The sequence below is a fragment of the Ambystoma mexicanum genome, chromosome 6p (genome assembly GCF_040938575.1).
Source record: "Ambystoma mexicanum isolate Mex_15411 chromosome 6p, UKY_AmexF1_1, whole genome shotgun sequence".
Taxonomy (NCBI): domain Eukaryota; kingdom Metazoa; phylum Chordata; class Amphibia; order Caudata; family Ambystomatidae; genus Ambystoma; species Ambystoma mexicanum.
In genome coordinates, this window is record NC_090935.1 from 1509818749 (window position 1) to 1509843916 (window position 25168).

At 49.6% G+C, this 25168-nt stretch overlaps 1 protein-coding gene across 1 annotated transcript in view; it reads right to left on the reverse strand.

Annotated features, from left to right (window-relative positions):
• The window catches only part of GAK (cyclin G associated kinase), a 2243070-nt gene that overhangs the window by 427728 nt on the left and 1790174 nt on the right, over positions 1-25168 (reverse strand). The window contains exon 22 of the mRNA XM_069626358.1: positions 5117-5284. Within this exon, the coding sequence (XP_069482459.1) occupies positions 5117-5284 (168 nt within the window). The remainder of the gene's footprint in view (positions 1-5116; positions 5285-25168) is intronic.

Consider the following 25168-nt stretch of genomic DNA (forward strand, 5'->3'; position numbering starts at 1 on the left):
CAGGACGTTGATATGTAGGGACTTCTCCGTCGGGAGCCAGAGTCCCCTTGCGTGCAGATTTTCGGTGTGCGCTCCCCACCCTTCCAGGGAGGCATCCGTGGTCACAGTCTCCTGGTGGGCTGGGGTCTGGAAGTCCATGCCCGCCGTCAGATGCGCGCGGGTGCCCCACCACCGTATCGCTCGTCGGAAACTCTCGTCGAGCTTGATCCTTTCCTCGAAGCTGCCCGTCGTCTGGATCCAGCGCGCATCCAGGAATTCTTGCAACGGGCGCATCCGGAGCCTGCACATGGGAATGAGGTAGATGCAGGAAGACATCATCCCGAGGAGGGACTTGATGGACCTCACTTTGGCCGCGTCGGCCACCAACATCCGTTGCACCTTGCCCAAGATGGTCCTGGTCCTCTCCTCCGACGGGGAGGCCAGAAGGGACACTGTGTCGAGCCTCGCTCCCAGAAACAGTGCGACTTGCGCGGGCACCAGGTGGGATTTGGCGTAGTTCACGGAGAATCCCAGGTCCGTGAGGAGTTGGACGGTCCTTGCCGTGTGGACCACGGCGAGCTCCCTCGTCTTGGCGCGGATGAGCCAGTCGTCCAGGTAGGGGTAGACGTGGATCCCCTCGCGGCGCAGCTGCGCCGCCACCGGTGCAAGGCACTTGGTGAATACCCTGGGTGCCGACCGTAGTCCGAAGGGAAGGGCTTTGAACTGGTAATGACGCCCTTGGACCACGAATCTGAGTAATTTGCGGTGCCCCTTTAGGATGGGAATGTGGAAGTAGGCATCCTCCAAATCCAATGACGATAGGAAGTCTCCTTCCTCCAGCTGACCCAGGACGTGCTGGAGGGTGACCATCCGGAACTTCTGCGCCTTGATGAACTTGTTCAGACGTCGCAGGTCCAGGATGGGGCGCCATCCTCCCGTCTTCTTCTTCACGAGGAAGTATCTCGAGTAGACTCCGGAGCCCCGAAGCCTCTTTGGGACGAGTTCGATGGCGCCCTTTCTGAGCATCGCCTTTACCTCCAGGAGAAGTTGAGGGACGTGAAGTTCTTTCCTGGCCACGGGGGGGACGCGCGGGCACCTTCTTTGAAACTCGAGCGCGTGGCCCCGGGCCAGGGCGTCCAGCACCCAACGGTCGGTGGAGATGGACTCCCACACGCTGACGAAGCCCGCCAGCCGGCCTCCCACCGGGGTGCTTCGGTGGGGGCCCGACCCCAAGGCCGGTTCAATCCTGCTTGGACGCGGCCTTGCCGCCTTGACCTCCTTGGCGACGACGGCGGGGTCCGCTAGACTTGCCTCGTCCTCTGTAGGCCTCTTGCGACGACGAGCGGGCCGCTTGACGGTAGGAAGCGAAACCGCCGCCGGAACCTTTGGAGGCGCCCTTGCCTCCGCCGCTCCGAAAGGGCGTCCGTCGTTGCAGGACTCCAAGGGCCCGGGCCGTCTCAGTATCCGCCTTGATGGCCTGAAGGGAATCGTCCACTGTCTTCCCAAACAGGTTGTTCCCGTCGAAGGGCATGTCCAGGACTCTGGTCTGGACGTCCTGCCGGAAGTCCGTAGCTTTGAGCCATCCACGACGTCGAAGGCAAACACCGTTGCCCAGCTGGCGGAATCCAGTGTCGGCGATGTCCGTCGCCACGGTGATGGCGTGGTCCGAGGCCACCTCACCTTCCTGCAGGATCTCAAGGGCCTCCGCCCTCTTGTCGTCCGGCAGAAAATCCAGCAGAGGAGCCATCTTGTACCAGAGCTCCCTGTCGTAGCGGGCCACGATAGCCAAGGCGTTGGCCGCTTTAATCGTCGTCGCTGCCGACGAGATGACTCTACGCCCCATAGTATCCAATTTCTTTCCCTCGCCGTCCGGCGGGGAAGTCGATGTGGAGGCCGCACCCCCCCCCGCTTTCTTCCTGGCTGCCGCGGAGACGACGGAGTCCGGGGTAGGCTGCGCCCGGAGGCATAGGGGGGCCGTGTCCGGGACCCGGTACTTTTTCTCGTACCGGTCTCTTCTAGCTGGCGTCGTGGAAGGGTTCTTGAGGAGGGAAAGGCCCTCATCCCAAATGTCGTCCAACAGAGGCACTGCGAGGACCGTCTTCCTCTTGGCCTCGCGCCGCTGATAAAGGAAGCCTTCCTTTTTCTTCTCCTCAGGGCAGAGTTGGAAAAGCTCGGAAGCCCTGGAGATCATGGAGTGGAAAGATCCGATCTCGTCGGGCGGAGAGGCCCTGGTGGGAGGCGACGACGGAAAATCCTCGTCGTATGCCTCGTCGTCCGTACCCGTCGCTGCCGTGTCAGTCCCCGTATCATCCCCTCGGGTGGACGGGGAGGAGGGCTGGAAGGGGCGCGACGGTTGAAAAGGAGGTGGTGGATGGATCCTTCTTTTCTTGGTAGGGGGAACACCAGAAGGTCCCGGTTCTGGATCCCCCGACGGGAGAGGTTCCTCCGTCGGTAACGGTAGCCTCGTCCTTATCTCGGAGCATAAGGACTGTATGGCCAACAAAATGGCCGCCGAGTTGTCTTGCGGCGCTGGCAGAGGGGAATCCGACGGGCGAGCAGGGGCCCCGTCGGTCTCCTCGACGATGTCGTCGTCGTCACCTGCGTCGGGGTCCATTCCGACGGGCTGGCCTTCTTCCACGCCTAGGCCGTGGCTTAAGACCTCGATCAGTTCCTCTTCTGAGGTTGAGGCCGACTCTACGACGACGCCCTGCCCCCCCTTCTTCTTCCCCACGGAGGGTTTCACGGGGGTCCTATCGATGGGCACAAAGGAAGACTCCCTCCGAGGAGGCAGGGAGATTCTGGGCCCTGAGGTCGCCACCACTGGTGCAGCCACCACAGGCTGAGCCAGGGCCGCCGCGACCGTTTCGATAGAGGGCTTGGTCGGATGGATCAAGGCCTTCACCACCTTAGGTGCGCTCACCGCCTTATCCTTGAGGGAGGGGGCAATGCCACGTTCCTCCTCTGCCTTAGAGCTCGACCGGGGCCTCTCCAGGAGCTTCGCCGGGTGCTCGGCCTTCCTCTTACCCGACCCAGAGCGTTGGCTCGTGGTTGATGGTGCCGGGGAGGGTGCGCCCTGCCTGGCGCCCGCAGAGCCCGACCGTTCGGCGCTCCCGGTGCCAGCGGACTCGCGGTGCTTGGCCTTATGTTGGGCCCCCGTCGCCGGGGCGCCCTCAAAGGTCTTAGAAGACCGCTCGGATTTCTTCTTCTTCTCGCCAGACGGGCTCTTACCCTCCAGCCAGTTGGCGAGACGTTGATGGCGGTCCTTCATGGTCCGTTCCGACATGTTGCCGCAAAACGCACAGTCCTTCTCCACGTGCGTCTTGTCCTCATGAAGGCAGTAAAGGCAGAAAGAGTGTTCGTCCTCCTTGAAGACGTTCTGCAGCTGGCATCCAGGGCAGACCCTGAACAGCTTTCCGGGCGTCGAGCTTCCCTTCTCCTGGGCCATCTCCGAGACAGGGCCTGAGAAGCTTCTGGAGTCCTCCGAAGTGTAGCTCGACGAAATCTTCACCCTTGAGGGGCACAGATGAATCCGACACGGGTCCCCGTTGATCGGATGTAGGATCGGTGGAGCTTGAGGCTCTTTTGACCGAAAGAATCGAAGTTTTTGTAAAAAGCGCGAAAAAATAGCACTAACGCTCGAGAGCAATAGCACGAAGATCCCAACACATGAACGTGCGGTAAAAATCTGAAGATGGCTGCCAGAGGCGGTGCTTAGGTAGAGGGCAGTCATTGGCTGTGGTCAGTATGACGCAGAGACCAGTGATTGGTTATTACTACGAAAGACAGATCAGAAACGAAACTGATACTGGTTTTTTCTTTACCGAGGATTCCCAGCCTGACGACGGGGAATATTCATGAGCATGTGAATCCATGCCAGACCCCATGCTGGAGAAGCCTGCCATAGGTCAGAAAGACTTAAACAAGTCAATGCTAACAATCCAGGTCACGATGAGATCTATCCAGTGAAAGCTGTCACTCCAGATCACGGGGACACCTGTGCAATCACATGCTGATATCAAGGGGCCGGGTGAGACCTGACTAAGTGTATCTGAGAAGCCAGGTCATACTGGGATGTGTTCCAATTGGAAGTTCAAAGATCAGGTCAGAAGATGAAGGTAAATCCAACTACCAGTGAGAAAGGCTAAACATCCCAAAAGAAATTTAAGGCATTGTAGTTGTACTGGGAAGCAAGGACCTCAGATCTGAAGGGCAGGAGGGAAAGCAGGAAGACCAAGGAAAATCCAGACTGAGCATACCCTGGAAGAGCCTTCCTAGCAGAAGGTTCTTTCTTTTTATGCTCGAGAGTGAACCTGTGTCCCCAACACTAGGCCTTTTAAGACGAGCTAGCAGTACTTTGGAAGGGGATGCAGAATATACTCAAACATCAATAATCAGACGGACTCAGGAAGTTGGCAAAGTACATCTGGTTTAATATCAATTGTCTAAAACAGGCAGTATAACTATCATCAACAAACATCCGCTTGATCTGCTCACTCAGCGAGTTTCATAAAAAAGGCAGGTTATATAGCAAAAACTTGTCATCATTAACGTCAGTCTACGTGGTAAACTACAAAAACCTACTTGGAAAAGTGATTGGCTTATAGGGAACATCTAGGTATACATTCCATACTTGTTGGGAAAGTGATTAGGTCTCCAACATCAAGTGGGGCAGCTAAGCCCTCATCTAGTGCAAGACACTAAACGTCATCAAATACACGACGTCCCATTGGTTACATAAACTATAGGGCTCTCCATTGCGTGGCCCTCTATAATTGGTTGGCACCCTTGCACCCCTCTGTAATATTCCACCCACGCTAGCAGCACGCAGGCTGGCACCCAAGCGTTTGGAGAAGAATACTTGCCACTATGAGTGTGTCAAGGGCATTGATCCTGAAAAAAAAGAATGTTTATGCCAAGTCTGTACCCGAGGAACTATTTGGAGGTAGAATGAAAAGACACTACTGTGGTTATACAACTTGGGTTATATTTTGGAGATCCGCAGGCACTGCAGGTGTCTAGCCAACGCCATCCTGTACTTTTAAATATAGGTGTTGAACTATATTTTTGTCTCAAGTGCTCTGAGGATACTTTGTCACATTACACAGACACAACACACACAAGTAACAAGGTTACTTACCCAAGTGTAAAAATTCAGAGCTGGAAGAAGGTGGTGGCGCACTGTGTGTGGCAGGAAATACAGTTGGCGTAGATGTTGAATTTGGATTCATAAAGTCTCCAAAAAGATCAGGGCCAGAGGGAGCATGTCTTTCAGAAACAGAAGACATGGCAAATGGATCAAAAGGATCTGCATAAGTAAAAAGATAATTTTCTGTTAGTAAAAATTGACTATGTAATGTATAGAAGGCACTTCATCATCTGTCATACCATTGTAATAGTTCAGGCAGCACTGAAACTATGCTTTTACCAATGGCACAAATAGTTACAGAAAGTCATGCACTAGTTTTGACAATGAATACATTACTTAACTCTTGGTAATGTTGTTTGTAATGAATTAGTAATTACTCCTACAGATTCTTCCTCCAGCGCTTTGGATACTTTTTTAGCCACCAGAGGGAACATAGCATTTCTGAGTTGGTGTCGTTAACGTTCATGCCTCTGTATGCATTGTCATTGGAAATATATATGGAGAATGTCCATCTAGCTCTTAGCAGCTGAGGGATCATAGAACAAAAAGACGTGTATAGGCTACCTCTACTAGAGTATGGCCTGGAGGGAGAAGAGTAATCACTTGGGAAGAAGGGGGGAGGAAAATTAATCCACCAGAGAAAACATAACTGAGGCAATTAATTTGTTCTGCTATGGATTAATCCATCCCATGAATCTCTCATCGTAGGGTCACAAAAGAGTAAGAACCTGGAGGAGAGTGTGAAACCACCATCTACACTAGGAAACTCAGGAGGACTGCATGACCAAAAATGGTGTCCTGAGTGCACAAAAAACAGATGCAATAATGCTTGGCAAACATTTGTAGAGAAGCCCACGGAGTAGCTTGGCAGAGGTCCCAAAAAAAAGGGACCCGACTCTGCAGGGCATAGACAGCTGCCTGGGTCCTGGGACTTCTAGGCACGTGTTTACCAGCAGGATTGTAACACTACAAAAATACAGAGAATGATCTACCCAGAGAGGGTCTGATTAGTAATGGCCCAGCGCGCTCAAGCTTCAGCATAACCAACAAAAAGCTGGTAAATCTTTTCTGATGTCCCTCGTTCGAGACACATATTGGCTGAGAGCCCTCTCAGGTTCAACAATGTTTGACCACTCCTCTGCCATTGATGAATAGGTTAAAGAAAAAAAGGGAGATGAGTCTATTATGAAAGTGCAAATTGGACAAAAGGTCAAAAAGGAAGTATAGTGTACCCCTCAATCACATTTTCCGTAGAGAAAAAAGGTAGGGGATTTGATAGAGCCTGGCACTTACTGATTCACCTAGCGGAAGGGAAAGCATGAACATTCTAATGGCTAGCAACCGTAAAGGGCACAAATACAAAGGCTGAACAGATCCTCTATGTGAAATGTAACAAGGTCCAAATCCCAAACAAACTGGCATGGCGGACGCTGGTTAGAAAGTCAGTGTTAGGGAGAATTCTCATTCTATGGCTAATTTCCCTTACCTATAGAGTCCCCCAGCAGCTTTGCTGGATTTGAAGGGTTTGTTTTTTTCTCCTGGTAAGAGTGAGACTCTTTTTCCCACTCTTAGGCATATTTGCTATGTGTGTTCTAGGCTATTTTTTGTGTTTAATGTCTATGGGATTTTCTCAACCCCATAGGAACCATCTTTATTCACATGTGTTACACAGCACCCTCTGTGCAGTGACACAGGGGTGTCGTAGCGACCCCCAAACATAGACCCCATACCCTGGGACTGACTACTGTCTTCCAGGGCATGTAAAGTCCCCATTGACTTTACTAGTCAATCTTTCTGAACAAAACCAGTACAACCCATCTTACTATGGAGGTACTGGAAGGGGTTAATCTTACAGTCCCTCTCTCTAAAGTTTCTGGCTGGTGGCAGTGGTTACTACCGTAAATATTCGACCGTGAATATTTGCCTATGGAACTTTCCCATTGTTCGAGGCTACAACATTTTCTGACAGCCTCTAACATACCACCGGTTTATTTTTATATTAACATTACTCTGGTAGGTTTTATTTGCCAGAACTTTAATATAACTTCTTTCTCGTGTCTTTCTCTAAACTCCTAACTCAAGTCTGGGATCCTTTGTTCGACCTTTTGGAGGGCTTCTGCCAAGAAGCCCTCCTCCCGGCGCCACTGAGTCTGGGGTGGGTAGGACCCTTGGACAGGGTTGCCTCAGCAACTCATGTCGCACTCTATTCTGATAGGCTGGAGGGTCTCCCGCCAAAGTTACCACTCCACTGTGTGAGTGACAGCTAGGCTGTATGAATGGGAATCTTTTTGCATAAAAGCAGGGTCCTGAGGACTGGAAGAGCAAGACGTCACCACTGGAACTAAGAAGCTGAAGAGGAGAGAAGCCAAAGACATCTCCAACGACTGAACCACCAGTGAAGCCCTGCTGCAGCTTCTCACCACTTTTCTCCACACGACGAGAGAAGATCTTCACCTGCAAGAGCCTTCTTCCCTGGAGCTGGTGGGGCCAACTAGTTTGCCAATCGCCTTCCTGGACCTGCCCTGGTCGAATCACCAGTACCCTGTACTCGGAGACCGGATAGCCAGGCACCCGTCCACCCGGACCGCGATTTAAAGGAGCGTACCTTTTACTCGTCGGGCAGCACCGCGGCTGGTTTCATCCCTGGGTAGTGCATTAACTCGAACCTTCCTCCACAACGAGAGCCTCTCTTCCTCTGTTGGATCCCCCGAACTGCAGGAACAACCGCCACCGCAGGAGCCACTTCTTCATTTTAAAGGTACATTGTTCCGCCAGGCCGCCCTTTCTGCATGGTAGTGCTAAAGGTGTTTTAAATCCTTTACCTACCTGTCGGTTGGCCGCTCCCCTCTTTTAACAGTGTCTTTTCATCTTCTGCATCCACCTTTTCAAATCATTAACCAAAGACTTGACTGCAGCTACAAGAACATTTTGCTCCTGGGCCCTTGCCCTGTACCACTGACTCTGGCCTTTTGGCTCTGGCTAAATTTGTTAGAACTGCCTTCTTTAGATTGCTTCTCAACTAGAACTGTGTTGGTGCACCTACTTTTTATAACCACCTTTTTCTTCCCTTTTTTAAAACTTGTGAAGTGCCATTTTGCTTGGTTTTCATTTAAGTATTCTTTATACTAAAGTACTGCCTTGCCTAAACTTGTTCACAAACTTATGGGAAGTGTTGCTAGGGTGTGTAAGACGATATTTCTGAATAACTTGTGCTGTCCCTCCCTTGTGAGAAATTGCTAGAGTATCCCTTGTGTGTGGTTTTCACTGTGCCGTTTTGTTCAGTTTTCACTCTGGTTCACTTGGTCTACAATTTAACTAGGGAGTGTGTGTATTCTTCTTTGACTTATTTTAACTTGCTTGATGACTGATAAATGTGTTTTACTGGAAGTGTATAAAATAAATATATATCTACTTTTTAATACAAAGCTTTGGTCAGTGTTTCCTTGTGCCATAGTACGATAGGCCCATTGTGTAAACCCTGAATACTGCTCATCTCCCTCTTGAGATAAGTCTGACTGGTCAGCCACAGCTACCAACTAAATCTTTGTGGTACAGACTGATACCAAAGGGGATTTATTGCTCTCACCTGTAGTCTTAATCTTCTGTAGTGCTCCCTAAGGGAACTGCACAGGATTCTGCCTAACAGTCAGCAATGACTGCATACTCAGGGGACCGAAATAGCAACCAGTTATCTTTTGACAGTGCTAATAAGAAGTCTCTGGTGCTTAGGGAAACCCTTGAATCAAGAACCATAGAGGTCAGTGAGATAAATAAACGTGTCCTGCCCTTTTCTCTGCACCAATCCAAAATCTTACGCCACCTGCATTAATGGATGGACTTGGTGGAGAGCATTGTGGCAGAAAGGAGTACATCCAGAAGCTTATCAGAGAAGATTTCACTTCTTGTGCCTCAGCCTCTCAGCAGCAAAACATGAATATTAGGGCTGATGAGGCCTGGGTCAGGGAACCAACCCTTCGATCAGGAGAGCCGATCCACCCTCATGTAGGACAAATTAACATGTTCAATAGTTCTGGGTACCAGGTCCTCAAGGTCCACTCTGGGGAAATCATGATCACTGAACTTCGACAATCTTGTGAGAACTAGAGGAATGACAGGAATCAGTGGGGCCACACATAGGGGTACGAAATGTCACTCATGTATTAATGCAACTGAAGAGCCCCACCCCAGGCAGGGGAAATTCCCAATAATACAACAATCAAACCTCCAGTTCACACTGGAGGCACACCAATCTATCTGAAGGGGCCCAAAAGGATATGAGCGTATCCAGAGCTTCCTGGCAGAGCACTCACTCATAGGAGAAAGAAGCCTGCCTAATCAAGATGTTCACAATGACATTCTCTGACCAGGCACGATCATCAGCTGGCAGAGAGAAGACATTTTCCAGAACAGAGAACCACAGATGCATCACGGTTTTCCTTTGAAGAAGCAGCAATACCACGCCACCTCTCTTGGTGAGATAACCTATGTCCACTGTGTTGTCGCTTAGAATGTGGAGGTACTTGTCCCAAGCAGAAGGAATGAAAGGAAGCAATAAGGACCAGCATAATAACTCATACTACGAGAATGATGCATTTCCTCACCTCAGCAGGAGACCACAGTCAGCTCACCATTGCTTCATTCAGGTTAACACCAACATTTAAGAAGGGCGTCAGTGACAACTGTCACCAGAGGCCAAAGTTGCCCAAAATACAATCCACTTAGCACACGTTCTCCCGGGAGAAACTACAGTGGTCCTGTGATACTCTGTTCGTGACCAGCAACAGGTGCATCATGTCAACCTAAAACTGAGGCAAATGAAACCACCATATAAACCAGGAAACTCAAGAGCACTGCACTACCAAATTGGGCATACTGACAGTAAAACCCAATTTGATGGAATCCAACTGTCTGTATGTACGTTTTGATCGCATTGGGTGCTACAGTTTTGTTTGCGGCCAAAAATACTGAACATGAGGAGAGGGGGCTGCGGGGTGTCCCCCGGTCCCGGTGTTCAGTATTTTGTCCCCTGCATCCTTAACATTGGCGGCGGGGGACAAATATTGCTCGGGCCCCCGTTTTCAATGAACGTTCAAAACAGGCACCCAAGCAATAACACCGAGGGCAGTTCACCCGCGAACAATTCGTTTGCGATTAAACAACCCAGATCTGTACTGACCGGACATGTAATCCAAGCAGTAACGCTTGGCAAACCTGAGTAGGGGAGTAGGGAAGCCCACTTAGCCACTTGACAGAAGACCATAAAAGCATAGCTACCAGGTCCCTGGTAGAATGGACCCAGTGACAGCATGGCAGCCGCAAAAAAGGCCTCATGCGGAGCCAGTGTTTGGATATCACCACAAGAACAAATTATTTAACTCTCTGAAATTCTCTGATGTATGTTCCCCCCATGGATTCCTCATCTAGGATAACCCTATCCCAGAGCAGCAGCTGTTCTGATACATTTCAGCCGCCAGCGGGCACACACCGGCTCGGTGCTGGCTCCCTCCAACACCTCTACGTGCTCTGCACTGGATATGACAAGGGGCCAGTATTTGAGGGGCATGGTGAACTCAGTTCCACCCTTTTTCCCCTAGCACACCGACGCTGACGGACCGTAGAACCAATGGTGTACTAGCTTACCACCAAGAGGGGCAGGTAGCGAGGGTGATGCAGCATCTGTAGAGGAACATCCATCAGAAAGACAATTACAGAGAGGTAAGTAATTTGTTCTTCTAATGGATTCTTTCCTCCCATGGATTCCTCATCTATGATAGACTCCCAAAGCAGTACATAAATCTGGAGGAGAACAAATAAAATCAGAAAACTCTGGAGAACTGCCCTACCAAAACAAGCATCCTGACCCGCAAGGGACTACAAGCAGCAATGCTCAGCAAACGTGTGCAAAGACGCCCATGTTGCCCCCTGGCAAATGTCCAGGAAAGGGACTTACCCTCTCTGCAGGGCAGAGGTGGCAGCCATTCTTCTGGTAGAATGGTCTCTGAGCCCCATCCTTCCAAGCCAGATTGTAGCAGTCTGAGATACAGAGAATAATCTACCTTGACAGGGCCTGTTTGGTCACAGTCCTGCCAGCAAAAGCCCCAGAGTAACCAACAAAATGCAGGACATCTTTCCCCTAGCCTCTCTAGTACGAGAGATGTAGAACTTGTTTATGTTTTTTTATTTCTTTATTGTAATTTTTAAGTTCAACTTACAGTAATACAAATGGTCCTGACATAACAGTCCCTCCCCTCTCCCCCACCAACTTTGTCGAGACAGTACAAAGCCGAGAACAGCGGGCCATGCAAAGACGACAATCCCACAAATCAAACACAAAATATTCACGACAAGATATTGTGAGGTGGACATGTTATGCACTACACATTCAACACTTTCCTAATGGGAGATCGTCTGGAAGCCAATCAAGTCAGGGCCTCTACATCTCTGTTCCTAGAAGATCTGCATGGGTCCCAGTAGTCCACTGGTCTGCTCTGCTCTGGGAGGGTTGCCGCAAATCGAGTTTCCTTCCTCTCACACATATTCATACTGTTAATCCATTCCTGAAAACAAGTAGCCCTTTGTTTCCCCGGTGCCCTAGCTAGTAAGGATTGTGCAATCACTGATGCCCCCCCCCCCAACGGATTCCTCATCTAGGATAACCCATCCCCACCAATTTTATTTCAGCCTTAGTGTCCTCTTCAACCAGGGCCAACAACCATAGTTCTAGGGGGTATTGCACTTGAGACCCAAGCGTCTGAGACCGTGTTTACTATATTATCCCAAAAAGGACACATCTGTGGGCAGCTCCAAGAGACATGGAAAAAAATGAGCTGGCTCAAATCCACATCTAATACATTGGGGGTTCTGTCTGGGTAGAACCTGTGCAGGCAGGCTGGGGAGTAAAAAATTTGAAATGCATCAATCTGTGCAGATTGTTCATGGATAGTTTGCGCACCAATTTTCCTCTATTGATCTTCTGACAATTCACTCCCCAGTACCAATTCGGATTTGGCCTTGTTATTACATATATGGGTTACTTTCTGTGATCTGATAAGTTTATATATGGATGATACCAATTTCCTAGTGGTTGGTGGAGCTATGACATATTGGAGTATTAGAGAAAATCGGGGTGCATGCCAGAAGTTTGCCCATTTGGTCCTGAAAATCTTGCGCAGTTGAAAGTATAACAGCATAGTAACTGCCGTCCATTCCCCTCTATACTTCAGGACATCCCATGTAATGAAGCTATCGTCTTGAACAAAGTCACCCAGTGTGTGGATCCCCAACCTCCCAAAATGTTGTCGAAAAAGAGTTTCTCATGAGTAAGAGGTATACCGGTGACTTGGTATAGAGCGAGCATCGGGGAGTACCAGCCATCCTGCCCAGTTAAACAACGTACCTGATCCCAGGCCCTGCAGGTAGTTGCCACATGTTGTATTTTGTTTTTTCCACCCTCTCCAGGGATCCCCAGAGTAGACCTTTCACGTCGTTTGGGTATGAGGTAACCCTTTCATGAAGGACACGAGGGAGTTTAGCTGTGGGGGACCACCACCGGACCGAATAGGTTATCTGCGCTGCCAAGAAATAGATATACAGACCTGGGTATTCCAGGCCCCCTTGTTCATAAGGTTGGGACAGGGTGTCGTAAGAAACCCTGGCCTACCCTCCTGCCCAGACCAATCAAATCATAAAGCTCTTGATCTGGGACCAAAATCCTGACGGGGGCCAGATTGGGGCATTATTGAAGGCATATAAAAGGTTTGGAAGGTACACCATCTATGCTAGTGACATACGGGACGCGTGGGAGATGGGAAGGAGGATCCAGGCATCTTCCTTATGTTCCAGTTTTTCGAGAGTTTCTACATAGTTTACTCTATACAGTTCCGCCGGGGAGGGTGACACTAGCATACCCAAATATCGAATGCTATGTGCGCGCAACTTGAATGCATCGCAAATGTCAGAGCGGTCAACCTTTGCCGTCAGTGGGAGTACCTCAGACTTAGACCAGTTGATCGTTAAGTCAGAAAGGTAACCAAACTAGACGATCTCCTCGACCAATGGTTGTAAATTCTGTCTGGGATATTTCACATAAAGCAGCATATCATCCGCGTAGAGGAATATTATGGAGGGATGGAGTGGATTTTGACCCCTCTCTGTGTGTGGTAGTCCCGCAGGGCTCAAGCCAGGGATTCGACTGCCAGTGCAAAGAGGATGGGAGACAAAGGACAGCAATGACGAGTGCCTCGTGTCGGATGGATGTAAATCAGATAGCATTCGGTAAGTGCATATCTTTGCCCTAGGGGCCATTTATAGCAGCTGCACCCATTGGAGGAAGGAAACTGATACCCAACCGATGTAGAGCCTTGAAAAAGAATGGCCATTCCATCGAGTCGAAGGCCTTCTCAGCATCCAAGGCAGCCACAGCAATTGGGATCTCCGTGTTCACGTTGCGCGTAAGTGTGAACAGTCGATGCAGGATATTCTGGGTGGGGATAGACCGGGGATTAAGCCGGCCTGGTCGGGGGGACCAATACGGGCATATGTGGGAGGAGCCTGTCAGCTATAATCTTTGCCAAGATATTATTGTCTGTGTTGAATAGTGATCGTGTTCTGTATGAGGAGCATTTGCGGGGGTCTTTAGTGGGCTTCAACAATAGTTACAAGAGCGGTCCTGTGGATTCGGGAAGCAAACCTGAAGATTTGGCTGCTTCATACACTTCACGCACGTGAGGAATCAAGGTCGGTGTATGCTTTATACAGTTCTGCTGTGATCCCATCTAGACCTGGAGCCTTACCGTTAAGGAGAGAGAGGATCAATCTATGGAACGCCTTGTCGGAAGGGGGGTCATTCAAGGCCATCCATAAAGCTGGGTCCAACCCACCCAGAGCTATTCTGTCTAGGTATTGCCCTCTGGATTTGTGTCCAGCTGATGTCTGGGAGGTATATAGTCTCTCATAGTAGTCGTGGAACGCTGTATTGATTCTTCCACATTCTTTAGTGAGGGTCCCCCACGGCATATGTGGCAGCCGGAATGGGATCGCCCTAATATCGCTCTTTTCTGGCTGTCAGGAGGGACATTTCCTCCCTGCTTGCCCGGAGTCGGGACTTATCTCTTGGGAATCTTGGTGGCCTTCCTGTAACTCCAAGTTTTTAATCTCCTGCTCAAGGGTGGACATGAATCTGCATATGGATTTCAAGACACCTCCTTCCTTTGCTATACAACATCCCCTAATATACACCTTGAAGGTTTACCATACAATTCTGGGGTCTGGTGCAGAGCCCAAATTTACTTCAAAGAAAGTTTGGATGTCCTGCCCTATCTCCTCCTGGAAAACCGCATATTCTAGGGCACAAGCCATGAAGCGCTAGCGCAAGTGCATAGGGGGCCAGATCGGGACTAGAAACGATATTAGTACAGGGGAATGGTCGGATAGTGATCGGGGGAGTATTTGAGCCCTCGTAACGTCCTGAGCAAAATCGGATGATATCATAACAATCTATTCTAGAGAAGCTACCATGTATCCCAGAGTAATAAGAATATTCCCTAGATATAGGGTGTAGTAGCCACCAGGAATCATGGAAATTGTAATATTCAGATATAGTGGTCTGGGCTGCTCTCGGAAGGGAAGGCTGGGATGTAGAGGATCTGTCCAGAACTAGGGAAATAGCAACAGTAAAGTCTCCAGCCCACATGACCTCATAGTTCGGGTATGTATGCAAATGAGCAGCACAGCGTTGGAAGACCTCTGGGCAGTCATTATTTGGAGCATATATATTCATGACTCACCATCCTGCAATCTCTCCTGCCAAGAGTAGGTACCAACCCTCATCTCCAATTCGGCTGTGTAGTTTAAATTCCAACGAGTGATGGATATAGGTTGCAACTCCTCAGAAGTGTGTTGAGAAGGAGGAAGAGCAATACCTATGAACCCCCACCCAGTCAGGTTGGGGATCCTACTGTCCCATGCTAGGTGTGTTTCTTGTAGGCATAGGATATTTACCCCATAACTTTTTGCGTAGTTTGCAATCAAACGCACTTTCTTGCCATTGGTAAAACCTTGTATATTCCAGGTTAACAGTGTCATGTTCGTGTTTGACCCATGTGCAAACACAGGGGTTCCCATACTGTGGTCTGTCATAGATTTTCAAATGATATTTGTACATTACTCAAGTGTCACGTTGGGGTCCATCTAAAAGGGGTATAAACCTTTGTCCTACCCTTACAAAGTTAGCTTGAAATGTCAGTCGATACAACGCGTCCCTCAAAACCGAGAGAAATGCAAGCCACAACTTGTCAACATCAGCCTAATTTGAAACCGCCCCTCTACCATGCCAGAAACAATAACTTGCCAGCACCTTTATCACCACCGCCACCCAACTCATTCCCCACAAGTAACCCCAAACACAGTTCTTTGTCGCTGGGCACGGGCGCTAGCGGCTAGCTGTGGCTCCATGCGACAGAAGGCCTAATAAAGTATCTGTTGCTTTATTACCAATTGTTGGTGAGTTCCATATAACTTACTTAAGGGCATATGTGTACCCATGGGTAAAATATCACAATATGGGCAGCTTCGGATAATCATAGGCGGGGGAAGCGCTAAGGTGACGTTCGGGGGGGGAAAGGGGGTTGTGACGACTCCTCGGGTCTGGGATGTCCCTAGCATAGCCGCCTGCAGCCTCTGGGCATGTAAAAAAGGATACTCTGTGCACCACCCTGAGTTTAGCTGGAAACAGAATTGAATAGCGGACTTCCTTTCTTCTCAGGATATTTTTCACTGCTTAAGTTTTTCTTTGGTCCTGTACTTGCGGCCTGAAATCTGGAAAAAGACGAATGGTCGCCAATTCCCCATCGTAGCTCTTTCTTTTCTCGGGCAGCACAGAGCAGGATCTCCCTGACCCAGAAACTAAACATTCTGGCAATAATAGCTCTCTCAGATACCAGAGACCTGTGTGCTCACTCTACCATGAACATGCTGGTGGCTGGGGGGTTTTTGAGGACCTCCATAAATTTATCTTACCTTTTCACTCCATTGTGCTCTTGTGTGTTTAAACACCTGACCTCAAATTGGGTTCGGAGATCACGAGTAACAAAAACTGCTCCTTGCGTATTTCCAAGTTTGAACCACATTTCATCTTGGTTAAATCTTGTACGTTACTCGCTTTATTTGTTAAACATAGGAAGTATCCACAATTCAATTGCTTACGTATTTATTGGGGCATTAGACTAAACTGAGGGTATTATTACACAACTGTTTTTGACAATTTACAATTTTGCCTCTTTCCGGTGCCTTTTTAGGTCGGATGTTTTCACAACTTATTTCCATGTACAATAAGTGACATTAGAATAGATAATACCCAAAGCTCTGGCTTTTTGGTTTTCAATACTATCTTCGCTGGTTTTGTCTCTTTTCAGTTCTCATGTAATGAGCTCTGATGAGACTACGTCCAAAATGGAATGGATGGGCACAGTTGTGATTTAACTGCATCATGACTTCTGCCTTGACTTATCAGACGTATTTAGGTTCCATTGGTTCATTTAGATAGGTGAGTGCCTATTTGTATTCCAATTCGATTTTGCCCATTGATCTTGAAGCTGGATGGGCAGTTGGCTTTTGGGGTTTTTACACTTGTTGAATTAGGGATTGTACTTATCCCAGTTCCTTTTGTCTTCCTTGTCTCCACAGATCAATTTATTTACGTCTGTTGTTGGATTGAGCTTGGCATTTAGAAGAAATTATTTCCAAGTTCCCCTTGGAGGTTGAGACTATGGTATATATATTTTTCTCCCCCTTGCTATGTATTTTATTGAATTTCAGACTGGTTGAGTTGGGAGGTTGGCCCGGTCAGGGTCTTAGAGTTCTAATTATTTTTGTGTGTGTTTTATCTCTGTTGTAGAAGAACAAGTTACTCTCTTACCTGGTAACATTCTTTCGATGGGATGGTCTGACGACATATTCCATATCTATGACAGTAATCGCCACAGCTGTGCTGCTTTGGAAAATCTTCTGTGTCTGCGTCCTGCGTGGAGACGTCGATACGCCGCCCTCCAGGACCTCCTCCGACAGCCGACGTCACTGGATGTTATAAGTAGGACGCACGACGCCCATAGACTCAGTTGTAGTTTTTTCCCAGAACGTGTGGCACCAGTCTTCTGCCAGTCTGACACACAAAGCCTTGCGGAAACGTAAGCTGCAATCGCATAAGAAATTCTGTAGCGGGGAATTCAGGGAGGGGGCGATATGGAATACGTCGTCGGACCATCCCATCAAAAGAACGTTACCAGGTAAGAGAGTAACTTGTTCTTCGAGGGGATTGGGTCCACCGACGTATTCCATATCTATGACAGACTCCCAAAGCAGTACCAATGCAAGGAGGTGAGAAAAGAATTTAGAAAACAGAAATTTAGAATGCCCAACCAATTTGCAGAGTAAAGGACTGCCTTGCCAAAGGCCAGATCCTGCCCCTGGATTGAATCGAGGGAGTAGTGACGTACAAAAGTATGGACCGAAGCCCAGGTGGCTGCATCACAGATGTTACAAATAGGAACACCCCTCTGTAGGGCAGTAGAGGCAGCCATACCCCTGGTAGAATGGGCCCGTAAGCCGACCGGTGGGTCCTTACCTGCCAAGTGGTAACACTCAGAGATAGCCAAAATAATCCAGCGAGACAAAGTCTGTTTCGTCACAGCTTGTACCAAACGCTTTCCAGCGTAACCAATGAAGAGTTGATCGTCCACTCTGAGCCGGGACATGCGTGAAATATAAAAGCTTAACGCTCTCCTAGGATCAAGCCTATGGAGCCTCTCCTCTTCCTTACCAGGATGTGGAGGAGGATAAAACGCCGGAAGAACAACCTTCTGGCCTAAATGAAATTCCGACACCACCTTCGGAAGAAAGGAAGGACGAACTCTAAGGACAACCCTGTCCTTATGAAACACAGTGAAGGGTGGCTTAACTGAAAGTGCCTGTAACTCACTCACTCTGCGAGCGGAAGTGACCGCAACCAAAAATACAGTTTCAAGAGTTAACAGTCTCAAAGGGCAGGAATGCAAAGGCTCAAACGGAGCACCCAACAGAAATTTGAGAACAAGGTTCAAATCCCAACCGGGCACCTGGAAAGGTGACGGAGGGAACACATTAGTGAGCCCTTTCAGAAACTGAGAAATTAAAGGAATTTGAAAATGGGAACACTCTTCAGACGAGCGCCTAAATATGGACAGCGCCGCCAGGTAACCTTTAACGGTACCCACTTGCGAGCCCCTGTGGGACAAAGAAAGCAAAAAAGACAGAACCATGGGAATGTCACATGCAAAAGGATCCACATTCATAACCCTGCACCAGTCGCAGAACTTGCGCCAACGGTAACGATACAGGAACTTTGTTGCTGGCCGTCTGGCCGAGAGCAACACCTCCATCACGTCTTATACCTCAACCTTTCAGAAACCAAGCGTGAAGGTTGAGGGATCTGACCTCTGGATGGAGAACCTGCCCCCCTCCCGTGAGAGCAGATCGTCTCGGTAGGGAAGACGACGTGGAGGGAAGATGGACAAGTCGAGAAGGTCCGGGTACCACGTCCTCCGGGCCCACGCCAGAGCAATGAGGATCATATGGGAACCGAACCTCCGCAGTACTTGCGGGATGACGGGGACTGGAGGAAACGCGTACAGCAGTGGGAATGACCACTCCACCATGAACGCGTCTCCTAAGGCTCCTTTTGGCGGAAATTCCCGCAAGCAGAACCTCTCGCACTTCCGGTTGACACTGGAGGCAAAGAGATCCACTTGAGGGGTCCCCCAAAGGGCAAAGATCTCCAGGAGAATCTCCTGAGCCAACTCCCACTCGTGAGAGATCATGCTCTGCCTGCTCAGAGCGTCCGCCGTCTCGTTTTCGACTCTGGCCATATGAACTGCTGAGATCGAAACTTCCTGCTGGATTGCCCAGAACCAGAGCTGCATCGCCTCCCTGCACAGAGGAAGTGACCCTGCCCGCCCCCCTTTGTTGAGGTAGTGCATGGCCACCGTGTTGTCCGTCAGAATCAGGACATTCTTTCCTCGCATCAGTCGGCAGAAAAGCCTTCAGGGCTAGCCTGACGGCCCTCAGCTCCAACAGATTGATATGGAGTCTGGACTCTGACGGAGACCAACGACCGCTGACTGTAAACTCGTTGGCATGAGCTCCCCATCCCGTGAGGGATGCGTACGTCACGATTGTCACCTCCGGCCAGGGTAGCCAAAATGGAGCCCCCTTCATCAGATTGTCTTAGACGGCCCACCACAGAAGGTCCTGGGCGACCGAGGACGGCACCTGAACAGGGTCCGACATCCTGCCGGAGGACTGAGACAACTGGAGCTTGAGTGCCCATTGCAAAGATCTCATCCGCAACCTGGCCTCCGGCACCAGAAGAATGCAGGATGCCATGAGGCCGAGCAATCTCAAGAACTTGAACGCTGGGAGACTCTGGGCAAGCTGAAACTTGTGCACCATCTGCTAAATGTGATGAGCCCTCACCTGGGGAGGAAGAAAAAGCCCCAGGGACGTGTCGAGCACTGCTCCGATGTACTGGAGCCGCCGAGTTGGTGTCAAATGGGACTTCTTTAAGTTGAGGGAGAAGCCCAACTTGTGGAGGGAGTGGCAGGTGACTGACAGATGATCCAGGACTTGCTCGGAAGAGTGCGCCCTGATCAACCAATCGTCCAGGTGGGGGTAGACGTGAATCCCCCCTTTCCTGAGGTGCGCTGCCACCACTACCATGAGCTTGGTGAAGACCCTCGGGCAGAGGTCAATCCGAACGGCAGGACCCGAAACTGAAAGTGCGAGTCGCCAACCGCAAACCTCAGGTACTTCTTGTGCTTTGGATGTATCAGCACATGAAAATAAGCGTCCTTGAGGTCGAGAGACACCAACCAGTCCTGAAGTTGAAGGGCCTGGAGGACTTGAGAGAGAGTAAACATCTTGAACTTGTCCTTCCTGAGGAGTTTGTTAAAACCGTGCAAGTCCTTAATGGGTCTCAATCCCCTGTCTTTCTTGGAAATCAAAAAATAAGGGGAATACCATCCCTTGTTCCTCTCCGCTACAGTCACCAGTTCTATGGCGCCTTTCTCCAGCAGGGATTGAATTTCCTGCGCAAGGCGCGGATCCAGACTCTTCAAAGAGAGATTCCCCGGTGGATTGTCTTGAGGCCTCTGCCGGAAAGGAAGTCAGTAGCCGTGGGTTATGATCTCCAGAACCCTCACATCTGAAGTAATGGTGCGCCATTCCGCAAGATGCTGCAGCAGCCTTCCCCCAACCGGCGAACCATGGAACATGGCCTCATGACTGAGCTGAAGCGGCTGCGGCGTTGCCCGAGGGCAAAGAGACAACAGCCCGAGCGGCCTTGGCACCTCGAGTATCTTGTTTTCCACCTCTGGCACTCCTACGGTGGCCCCTTTGTCTGGCAGCTCCTCTCGCTTTACCAAAGGATGAGTAATAATGAAAGGAACCTCCCCTCCATTGCTGTCCCCTAGGACGAAAAGGCAGAGGTTGGTGAACTGCAGCGCCCAACGACTTTGCTGCAGCTATGGAGGTCTGCAACCTCTCAAGGCTCTATTCAGCCTTGCTGCCAAAAAGATGTTCCCCGTCAAAGGGCATGTTGAGGAGCCAGGCCTACACATCAGGAGCAAACCCCGACTTCCGCAACCACCAAACCTGCGTATCACGGTGCCCGCTGCCATGGACCGGCTGACGCAATCTGCCATGTCCAGACCCGACTGAACGGCCCCACACATGGCATCCTTGCCATCCTGAACCATGACAAGGAAACCATTTGGTTCATCCCCTTAGGGAATATGTTCAGCCGCTAAGAAAACAGTTCCAGAGAGTGTGCGTGAAACGCGACAAGGCACATACAGAGTTGGCGGCCTGAAGCGCCATACCCCCTGAAGAAAACACTTTCTTCGCCCAGCCGTCAAAACGCTTGTCGTCCCTATCAGGAAGGATGGTAGGATACGACACCTGCTTTGTCGGGGCCGTAGCCGTCTGCACGATCAAACTCTCCGGAGTGGGGTGCTTGGGTCAAGTAGCAGGGGTCGCTACTGGCTGGGCGCTATTTTCGCGGCAAAGACTTGCCCACTGCCGGGAGACTCTCCGGAGCAGTCTAAGCTGCCGCCACCCTCCTCTGTAGAGCCATGTGGAATGGCAGTTGGGTCAGTTGGTGGACCTTGGTCGAGGATATCCGTAAGGTCATCCTGAAAGAAATCCCCTGGGGGAGCAGACCATATCAAGTACTCTGTGACCCTGGACATAAGGCGCCGGTACGAAGAGTCGGCATGAGTGCCAGGCTCAGGCTTACAAAACTCCACCTCCGGAGAGGTGTCCAGCCCACTGGCATCGTGCAGGGATTGCCGCAGGTCTTCAATTTGGCTATGGCCCGAGAAAATCTCGTATGGTACCGTATACGGAACCATGCCATCATCAGAGCCCTCATCCACCTCAGAAATAAACTCAAGCTGGCGGAAAGAAGGTGCAGAACGAGGAACAAAGCCATGCTTGGTCTTTGCCAGAGCCTTCCTAGGCCCCTGTCGAAACAGCCTCGAAAGGCGTCAAGTGAATCGGCGTTGACAGCATCGACGGCCCCGACACAGTCCTCGAGGCCGGGGTCCCAAGCGTGTCCCTAGACAGCCGAGGCGCCGATGGCGTCGACGACTTCTTCAAAGGCGGGGCCTCGAAAGAGTCCGGCGACGACCTCGGCGCCACCGGCGTCGACGTCTTCTGTGAAGACACCACAGGTTCACACGGTCTCGAGCGCGTCGAGGACCGGGCATGACGAGAACGATTCCCCTTGACCGAGCGGGACCTCTCCCGCGAATCGTGATGACCACCCGAGCCCGAAGGCGTGCGAGCGGAGTCTCTCGACCGATCACGACCGACCCCACTCGGAGGCGCGGATGGACCAGTGCCCTGCGATTCGAGAATCGCCAACATTTTCTTCCCTAAGGAAGCCCATTCCTCCGGCATCGCATGCTTGGTTGGGTAAGCGACCCGCCGACAGGCGGAGTCCTCGGAAGAGGACAGCGAAGGCGACCGATGACAGCGCTTCCGGGAGTGCCTCGAAGAGGCAGAGGAGTGGCGAGACCGACTCCGGGACCGAGACCCACTGGACTTCCGACGACGACGTGGAGAGTTGCCTCTTGAAACATCCGTCGAAAGCTCTGCAGACCTCGACTTCCGGGGCTTGGACACCTTACCTACCGATAACTTCTTGCGCTCCCGCAAGGCTTTAGACATGAGCAACTGGCAGTCGACACAGTCATCCGTGTCATGGGTCTCCCCGAGGCACCAGAGGCAGGCGTCGTGCGAGTTCGTAACCGACATCTTGGCCCCACAGTCCCCGCACTTCTTAAAGCCCGGACGCGGTGTGGAAGACGAGGTAGACATCTTCACGAAGAAAGACTTCACCATTACCAAACAGGTTCGAAGAACCAAGAAAGAACAAGAACTCCAAAGAGTCGAGGCGCGCTGAGCTCTCCGAAGCAAACAAGTTCACGGAAAAAACGGAACTGAGGCTACGGGCGTCGTGCATCCTACTTATAACATCCAGTGTTGTCGGCCGTCGGAGGAGGTCCTCGAGGGCGGCGTATTGACGTCATCGACGCAAGAGCCAAAGTTTTTCCGAAGCAGCACAGCTTTGGTGATTACTGTCATAGATATGGAATACGTCGGAGGACCCAATCCCCTCGAATGTGTGTTTTCGCTTCATCACAAAACTGCTGCCATAAGAATATTGATATATGAGAACAAGTTGCAATATCCAAGCAGCACCTATTATCAAATTGAATGTGATATGTATTTTTTTTATCAACGATCATTAGTGCTTTGTCTTGAGGAAGACGACAATCAGTCTTTCATGACTAGATCCAGCTAATCGTCAAAACTATTTTGAGGATATTTGCATGACATGTTTGACAGCTCTTTCTTGTCCCCATAACCTGTAGTTGACTTAATGCACTTTAATCTTCATTGATTCTTTTTGCACTTGCATTGCACTTTATTGTATGCCTTGGAGAGTCACAGCCTCATTCCTCGTGAACTCTCGATCACATGGAGTGAGTTCTGTCCCTCTCTAATTATACATTGGCATAGTTTGCACAGCGTATTTGCACTGTTACGCCTTAGGGACTGCGTTACCCATGATGCCTTGTGCTTTTTTTTTTAATACCTGATGTTTGCATGAATTAGATCAAGAACATTTTCGTCTATTATGTCAATAAAAATTGAATATATGTTGGTTTTCTTGTTTCTCTGACCTAGCCCACCCTGCTATCAACGATAAGAAGTCGATTATATATAATGAATTAAAAATATTTTTATGCTTCCGTGTGACATAAACCCCCCCCCCCCTTGTATTTAAAAATAAATAAAACTGCCAGTCACTGGGATTTTTGCACCCTGGGGAGCGGAGGCGACGGTGGCCATAGCCGCATCGCATCTCTGGGCAGTCCTACCTCTGCCTCTCAAGAAGCGTATGATTTGCAGTCTTCTGGAGGGTTGGGGGGCAGGAGGAGGGGTTTGGCCAAGGTCTCTAGGAGCATAGGTAGAGTAGGGGACAAGAATCCTACTTCTGGCAGGCTGTGTGGCAGGCTGCTGTACAGCTAGCCCTAAAGAATAACTTAGCCATGGCCTTTGACGATTGATCATCTGGAGGGAGGAGTCCGCCTTTGAGCCGAACAGGTTCTTGTCATCGAATGGCATGTCTAATCGCCTGTTCTGTAAGCCTGCCGCAAACCCTGATGTCCTCAAACAAGAGTGACGCCCGAGTATCGTCCCTGTGGCTAGGGACCAGCTCACACAATCTGCGGTGCCCTAGCCGCACTGTAACATCTGGTGGGAAGCCTCACTACCATCTGTCACAAAAGCTTGGAAACTCTCTCGCATCTCTCCCTCATGGATGTGCTTGGCCTTCTTAAGAGCATCATCCAGGATATCACACAGCTCCTACTGTAGCTTGGATCGGGGTGGAGCATTAAGCCCTAAAGTCTGACATCCTGGTCATCATCTGCTGGAAAACGGCATGAGGCTGGCCCACTCTTTGCTTTGTGGATGAAGGTGTAGTGTTTTGCCACCCTTTCTCAGAGGGCTTTCGGGTGCATGAACTGGCAGGAGTCACAATCTTGAGTGTCGCTCCCCTAGCCCAAACAAAGAGAGATCCGGTGTGGATCGCAAACAGACATCTATCAGAAAGGCTAAGGCCGGAACTTGATTTTGGGTTTGGAAGACTTGCAACATCTGAAAATGGTCTCCACATGGTCCTTGGGTGGAAAAGCTTTGCTCAAGAGTGTGTCCAGAACTGCACCTAGGAATGGTAGTGAATGGAAGGGTGTGACATGGGAATGTCTAATGTTTAGGCAGCTCCACAAATCATGATCATATTTTGATCATGAATATATACAAAGGATAGAAACCTTTGAACAAAGACAGTCTTAATATACTGTATAAATAACAAATACTAAGTCTAATACAGATATTTTTCTGTTATCGAATATTGATTTTTTCTTATTATTTGTTGTCTCTGTACTTTTTCGTACTGTTCATACTACACTAAGTCTTTGCAATTTGTATGCTGAATGTAATTTTGTTTTTGATCTCACTTTTGTCCTTGCTTTGAGAAAAGTCTCTTTGTATGTTTTAACCGTTTCCCTTTACAATTCTGTTTAATTCACTGTTTACGTGTTTGAACAATCTATGTACAAAAAAATCTTTTATTGCATTGTGTACAAGTGTTTTTTCATTTTTTTGCATATTTGAATTTTAACCGATTTTCATTAAAATTAAGGTCAATATTGCTCCAGTTGTTTTTCATGGTACTCTCCTATTTTCTGACTCTCTAGGAGCAGAATAGACATTGTTTTGGAAACACAAGCATAAATAAGACTAACTTCTATGTCAACTTACAGTGCGAGTTATTTTTCTCTTCGTCTCCTTTGTATTTTGCCCCAAATCCACACTGAACACGCTGGGGGCCCCCCTATTTTTTCATATAACATAATGTTTAGGAGAAGAGAGAATGACGGG